At 43.3% G+C, this 7,738-nt stretch overlaps 1 protein-coding gene across 1 annotated transcript; it reads left to right on the top strand.

The window, feature by feature from the left end:
* The first annotated feature begins 5,257 nt into the window (after positions 1-5,257).
* LOC147737713 (uncharacterized) lies at positions 5,258-7,333 on the top strand. Its single transcript, XM_086942432.1, has one exon. The coding sequence runs from the start codon at positions 5,543-5,545 to the stop codon at positions 6,773-6,775; it is 1,233 nt and encodes a 410-aa protein (XP_086798558.1). The 5' UTR covers positions 5,258-5,542; the 3' UTR covers positions 6,776-7,333.
* Positions 7,334-7,738: the final 405 nt, after the last annotated feature.

Genomic DNA, 7,738 nt, shown 5'->3' with positions numbered 1-7,738 from the left:
CATGTCTCTTGGAGGTAAAGCAGCGGGCTGGCTTATGAGGCCCAGGGCACCAATTGCATTTATTGAATTGCAGAAAATATTACTAGCGTAAGACGGTGGTCTTATATTTCTCCTTTCCTGGCTCTTGTTTCGACGATGTACATGCTGTTTATGATATCTCCAAGTAAATCTGTGTTATTGTGATAACTCTCGGCAAACCCAGTGAGTGCGTTAAGATAATTCAATCAACTATTAGATTTATTGCAATGGAACACTGCATGCTGATTGGTGGTGCCTCCACTCTGCATCTTCGTGTACATTGGCTTTTGTGTGAAGGCCACTGACGTAAGTTTGATGTTATTGGTTAAGATTACAGTTCGTATAATTGTGCATTGAATGGTGTATGATTTGCATGTTCATGTGCTTTAGTCTTTAGCATTAAGGTCTCTGGATTAAGTGTTGGCTCATTGGCTAAGATCAGAGTTAGCGTCATTTTGATTGGTTTAAGCCCTACATGTTTGTAAACACTGGTCTTCAGTGTGAAGGTCCCTTTAAGTGTTACATCATTGGCTAAGATCCGAGTTAGCGTCATTTTGATTGGCGTAAGCCCTGCATGTGTCTATACACTGGTCTTCAGTGTGAAGGTCCATGTTAAGTGTTACATCATTGGTTAAGATAAGATTTGATTGACAGGCCAGGGGTACCCAGGCAGGGGGTGAGGCGCACAGCCATGACCTTCAAGTGTCCCAGCTAACACGGAGGCGAGGGCTATGACCTATGGATCCCTCATGGTGGAGAGAAGGGAACAGCCATGAATCCAGGAACAATGAAATCAATCTCTTTCACAGCTGGGCTCAGAGAGTTGTCAAGCACCATTGTACTGAGCAGGGTCTCTATCGGGCTCTGTTTTGTGCCCTGGCACAGATGGTCTGTTTTTTCCCGGACTGAAGTGACAACAGACACATCGATGTGCGCTACTCACACTGCTCACTTCTCACTAGTGTGCGCTGCTCACACTGCTCACTTCTCACTAGTGGAGAAGTTATGCATGACGTCATGTCAGGGGAGCGGTGTAGGAGAAGGGAAATCAATTAAAGAGAGTCATTTTCTCTCTGGATTTCCCTTCTCTTTTTGAATCTCAGGAGCAGCAACATTTTCTTGGTGTCACCAGGGCTTTAAGTGGAAGTGTTTTCAATAATATATAAAAGCCGTAGTTGCTGCTTATTTAACTTATGCAACTAGCAACCATTGACAAAGCCAATAGGCTTGACTTGTAGGTATGATGTGACTTGGTGTATCATATATCTGGATGCAATGACAGGAACAGCAAAATACAAGCCACGCAGCACACTGTGCTAAACACAGATTTTTAGCTTATGTGTTTTAAAGCCACACCCTTAATTACATTGACCATGTCCCTTTCAGAGACCCCCCAGTTTTTTCATCCCACATAAAGCCCTGGGTATGATGTTACTTGTTGTATCATATCTAGATGCAACACAGAAACCGCAAAATACAAGTCAGGCTACACACTATGCTAAGCACAGATTTTTAGCTTACGTGTTTTTAGCCACGTCCTTAATTACATTGGCCACGCCCCTCTGAGAGACCCCCCCCCCAGTTTTTTCACCCTACTTAAAGCCCTGACTACATCACATTACTCTGCCTTTAGCACCTTGAGTTTGAGATGCTGTTTGGATATGTTCTTTAAAGCGCTTTCAATTGAATCTTGGCCCTATGTCTTGGTGACCTTCCGCTTCCTCACTGGCCGGGCATTACTGAACCCAGGTCCGCAGACTGACCCTAATCACTGAACCCTGGTCCACAGAGTGATCCTACTAACAGTTCCAGGGCGGCGGATGTCTTCCTACAGAGCCCACTCTCCTCCGGGCCACACCCGGACAGCCCCATCCTCCGCTTCAGTGACGGACGGGTGCCCACAAGCGCGCTGTAAGTGCCGGCTGCCTCTCTTCGCCACACTCTATGTCCTGCTCCATTAGTCTCCGAAGCGTCTCCGGGGCCCCGGGGCCCCGGCGCCCCGTGCAGGGCGGCTTCCCGGGAGCAGCGGGCCTTGACAGCAGCCGAGGCGGGCGACACGGCGCGGAGCTCCAGGGGAGAAGATCTGAAGACGGCGCTTAGCATTTAATTAAACCCGCTGGGACCGTGGCTCTCCCGGGCACCCACGAGGAGGACAACGGGGAGGAAGTCAGGAGAGGCGAGCGGATGGAGATGGCTTCATTGAGAGGGCCATAGGAGGAGAGGGGAAGGAAAGAGATGCTGAAAGGAGGACGAGAAAGAACCATGCAGAGGGTGTCGGAGAAATAAACTAAAGGAGGAGAGGGGAAAATGAAGGAGGAACCGGTGGGTGAAAAAGTGGCACGAGATTTCAGAGAGAACAACAAAAAAAGCACTCGCGCGGCAGCAGGGGGGAGGGATTTATTCGCGGGAGCGATAATTGCAACCAGGTGGGCCGCGCGCTCCCGCGAGTGAATGTATTGACGTGCACGCGTTGCCTTTGAAGGCAATGGAACGCGTGCACGTGCTTGGCTGAAAAGCCTAAGCATTTGGAAAAGGTTGTTTTCCTTTGTAGCGCATGCGCGCTGTGAAGGCTCGACCTAAAAAGAAGTAAAAATGAACAAATTCACATCCTAAGACTTTAATTCTATTGTGACCTCTAGTCATCTGTGCGATCCATATGTTATTGCCTACATCTTTTGTATTGAAGGCGAATACCGAATGTATGTTTACTACTTCAACCACCTAATGTTTAATAACTGTGTATTGTGAAGCATTCTGATTCCCTTGTGGTTCATTCGTTGTTGACTACTAGTCACCTATGCCATCCATATACTACTATCTACCTCTTTTGTACTGAATGGTGAATACCAAATGTATGTTTACTACCTCAACCATCTAATTTTTCATAACTGTACATTGTAAAGCGCTCTGATACCCTTGTGGGTCATGTTCGCGCTATATAAAACTTTATAAAAAAAAAATGTTCAGAGGTAAGGGGCAGAGATGAGGTGAAGGTGTTAGTATCGAGTCAGTGTATTTCAGTGGTCGCTGCTCTAGGGGTGTGATGAGGGCTCAGGCTATTATGACAAAAAATGTTGGTTGAAACAAGCTGCAAGAGTAATGGTAAATGAATGCTGATGGGTAATCTGATGAAGGGGATAGGGAGGAGGGGAAAGGGGTGGAGCAATACAAGTAGTGGGGAGAGGGGAGGATACAGAAAGAGGTACCCGTGGGATGGCTAAAAGGCTAGGAGGAGCTTGGGTCAGGGAGGAAACATATTCATCACAGAGAGTTTGATGAGAGGAAAATGTCATCAAGTAATTCTAGGCTGCGTTCAGATGCTTGGATGAGGATAATCCCATTATTATAAAGGGAGATGGTTGCCTTTGCTCGGCAAACAATAGAGGGAGTTACCGAGAGTCTGAGACTGTGGGGGAATTTAGTGGATGCAGTGATCCGTAGCAGAGAGCAAAGGGCTTTCCTTCATTGTGCTGGTCTTTTAATGCAAAAATAAGGTCACTTATGGTAGAGCCTTTATTCGTGGAGACATAGGGGGTAGAAATAATGATTTCTGGGAGAAATTTGAGAAGTCTGTGTTAGAAGTTCTTGAACACGCTTTTAGATAGTTTATGGGGTATATAATAGTGTAGGAATTTCAGGTGTCTGAAACTAGTTTGGAGTCTAGTGATCTTCGAGAAAGGGAATCCATGGCTAAGGGCACCAAATTTCCAGAGTGGAAAGAGGGGAGGGACCGGAGTACTACATGCTCAGGTGGGGGGAAGCTGAGGGGAGTTGAGGAGAAGGTGGTATAGTCAGATGAAGGAAGGAAGGAAGGGATGGAGCAAATCATGGGGTGGCTGGAGGAAAGTTCATGCATCATGACAGAAGATGCCAAGAGAGAAGAAGGTACTCTTTCTGTTTTGGGCTTCCCAGTGTTATATGCATGCGATTACTAGGTGGAAAACAGCAAATCCTGAAGAGAGGGCACAACTGCAAATATAAAAAAGGGAAGTTGAAATACATTAGGCCAAACTAGATTACACAATTAAGAAGATAGAATCCGGATTAGAGGGATAGGGGGATAGGATGAACAGTTGCCTAGGATGCACTTGGAAATTCGATAGACCGAGCCAGTCTGGAAATCTAAGCAGAATTAGGAAACAACATTATTCTAAGATGGCCTCCACTGTGGAAAAACTTTGAAGCTATAGAACATGATAGTCCTTCTTACATGTCCATAAGAAGGACATGCTAAGTCCTATGTCGATATCTAGATTCCTAGAGTCTTAGAGGAGCTGTCATTTTAGATTGGGCAGGGACTTTATATGGGGAGAGGGTCGATACATGATGCAGGGCCTACAAGGCCCAGATAGAGCCTCTTAATGCCACAAGGGTCCCAAACATAATAAGTGCACAAAAGGCCCCCATAATCAAGCCTTGAGACAACATCGAGGGGAACCCTCCTGAAAAAAGAGTTAGCAGTTAGTAGTGAATGAAACCAGGCACCTCCGTGAAAAATAAGATTTGATGTATGGCACAACATCCTGATGTCCACCCTTCTGTCTCAAGTCTTCCTGATCCATCTCCCATCTCTTACTCTAAGAGCTGTTCTTGTTTTATCAAAACCTTGACCATATGCATCTACCTCAAGCTGTAAATAGTATATGTGTGCTGTGCGAGCGCCCTTTTTTTGCTAAGTTACTCTATGAACACCTTTGCTGAAATAAATAAGATGTGGCATGTTCAAAGGAAGTTTTATGCAAATATCTCTGTATGGTTAAATGTGTCTTACATATGTCTTCATAAGTTTCAACAATAGTAATAAATGAGATGCTTTTACAATCAATTAAAAATTGGATATGCTCATTCTGGTATTTTCCATTTAAGTAATTTAAATCTCTTTACATCCGACAGAAAACAATCGTTGATTGCACAAAATGTTTAAGAATAATGAAGATAATACTGTAAATCTGCAAAAGCAAAGTCCGAAACATTGAGTTCCAGTATTCAGGAAAACATAAGTGCTGACAGAGGCAGCCGAACCTGAACATAAACTGACAGATCTTGGAAGTACCGTCAAGGGCAATTCGGTGATTGTACGAGTCTCAGCTGTGCACCTCCGTGCCTCAAGATGAAGAGATGACCTCTAGAAAATTAAGGCCACACTGGTCAACCAATTTTTGGGTAAACATGTCCAATACCAGCTCTGATCATGAGGTAGTTACACCAGTACTTTGCTACCTAAAGTGATATCAGACCACCATTCAGTGCTAGAGGTGTATTGTAAACTCTTTCAGGCCATTCCACAGCAACCAGCGAAAAGCACAGTTAACTGAAAGTTAAATGAAATGGGGGATCTGCTATATAAAACACAGAGTATATTTACCAAGACTAAAACTGCATCAGAGAACACACACAGGGGAAAAGCCATACAAATGCAATGAATGTCTGAAGAGCTTTAGTCAATTATCGGGCCTAAACAAGCATCAGTGAACACACACAGGGGAAAAACACATATCATTGCAGCGAATGTGGAAGTAGCTTTATGGAATCATCAAAACTCATGAGTCATCAGCGAAACAACACTGGGGAAAAACCATTCAAGTGCAATGAATGTGGGAAGAGCTTTATATATTTATCACGCCTAAAACGGCATCAACGAACACACACTGGCGAAAAACCATTCACGTGCAGTGAATGTGGGAAGAGCTTTATATATTTATCACTCCTAAAACGGCATCACAGAACACACACAGGAGAAAAACCATATCCTTGCAGTGAATGTCTGAAGAGCTTTAGTCTATTATCAGGCATAAAAAAGCATCAACGAACACACACTGTGGAAAAACCATTCAAGTGTAATGAATGTGGAAAGAGATTTATATATTTATCATACCTAGAATTGTATCAGAGAACACACACAGGAGAAAAACCATATCCTTGCAGTGAATGTCTGAAGAGCTTTAGTCAATTATCACACCTAAAACGGCATCACAGAACACACACAGGAGAAAAACCATATCATTGCAGTGAATGTCTGAAGAGCTTTAGTCAATTAGCACACCTAACACAGCATCAGAGAACACACACTGGAGAAAAACCATATCCTTGCAGTGAATGTCTGAAGAGCTTTAGTCTATTATTAGACCTGAAACGGCATCAGAGAACTCACACTGGAGAAAAACCATATCCTTGCAGTGAATGTCTGAAGAGCTTTAGTCGATTATCATACCTAAAACAGCATCAGAGATCACACACTGGGGAAAAACCATATCATTGCAGTGAATGTGGAAGTAGTTTTAGTTCCTCTTCAGGACTCAAGTATCATCAACAAACACACACAGGGGAAAAAACATATCATTGCAGTGAATGTGGAAGTAGTTTTAGTTCCTCTTCAGGATTCAATTATCATCAACAAACACACACAGGGGAAAAATCATATCATTGCAGTGAATGTCTGAAGAGTTTTTTTAAATTATCGCACCTAAAGCACCATCAGAAAACACACACTGGGGAGAAACCATTCAAGTGCAATGAATGTGGGAAGAGATTTTGTCGCTTATCAGACTTACATAGACATCAGCGAACACACACAGGGGAAAAGCCATACCATTGCAGTGAATGTGTGAAGAGCTTCAGTCACCCTTCAAACCTACATAGACATCAGCGAACACACACTGGGAAAAAACCATACCATTGTAGTGAATGTGGAAGTAGTTTTAGTGATTCTTCAACATTAAGGATTCATCAGCGAACACACACTGGAGAAAAACCATAACATTGCAGTGAATGTGGGAAGAGATTTTGTCGCTTATCAAACCTAAAACTGCATCAGAAACACACACTGGGGAAAAACCATTCCAGTGCAATGAATGTGGGAAGAGATTTTGCCACTAATCAAGCCTAAAACAGCATCAGAAAACACACACTGGGGAAAAACCATTAAAGTGCAATGAATGTGGGAATAGCTTTTTTCAATTATCAAAACTAAAACGGCATCAGCGAGCACACACTGGGGAAAAACTGTAGTATGGCCCCTAGGGACACACTATTCTTTGCTAAAGTTAGCCTGAGTTAGCAACCATTTTAGCTGCGTGTCTTTTTATTTTTGCGAACAAAACACTCCGTATCTTCTTGTGCAAGATGCCTTTCTGCCCACATGAGCTCATATTGTTCTAGTTTACTCACTGCGTACAAGGTCGAAAAACAAGCCACTGTGCTTTCTAGTTCTGGTCGGTCCGTACTATCTAAACATAACATTTGGCACTTCTTGGCACAATTGAGAAATGCTTGCATTATACTAACACACAGCATCTTTCTCAAGACAGATGGAAGACTAGAGCTTTGCTGAGCCTATGATGTACACTTACTCCTACGTTCTATGGTGAGGTGTTCATCAGATATGGCCCAGGGATCTTCTTTAATATAATATACATTATCCTACCAGGGGAGGGTGGTCTAGGCGCTATAGCCGTAATATCCACTGGTCATTCAGAATGATCTCTCCCTTCTTATTTTATGGCATTGTAACTTTGATCATTGTTTTTATCTTATGTATTATTCTGCTGGTGCAAGCTCGTTTACTGCATTATAGAACTACGCACAGAGTTTGTTAGTTGAAAAATAAACACTTTAAACTTTACATAGACTCTGTATTATTTGGTGTGGACAAGCACGAGGTGAGTGAGCAAAAGGGTGTGCATTGCTACAGTGACTCTGAAAGGTCGGGAGTTCTGTGTTC

The sequence above is a fragment of the Lissotriton vulgaris genome, chromosome 1_1 (genome assembly GCF_964263255.1).
Source record: "Lissotriton vulgaris chromosome 1_1, aLisVul1.2, whole genome shotgun sequence".
NCBI classification, from domain to species: domain Eukaryota; kingdom Metazoa; phylum Chordata; class Amphibia; order Caudata; family Salamandridae; genus Lissotriton; species Lissotriton vulgaris.
Note: the sequence above shows the minus strand (reverse complement) of the source record. Positions and strands in the feature narration are given on the sequence as shown.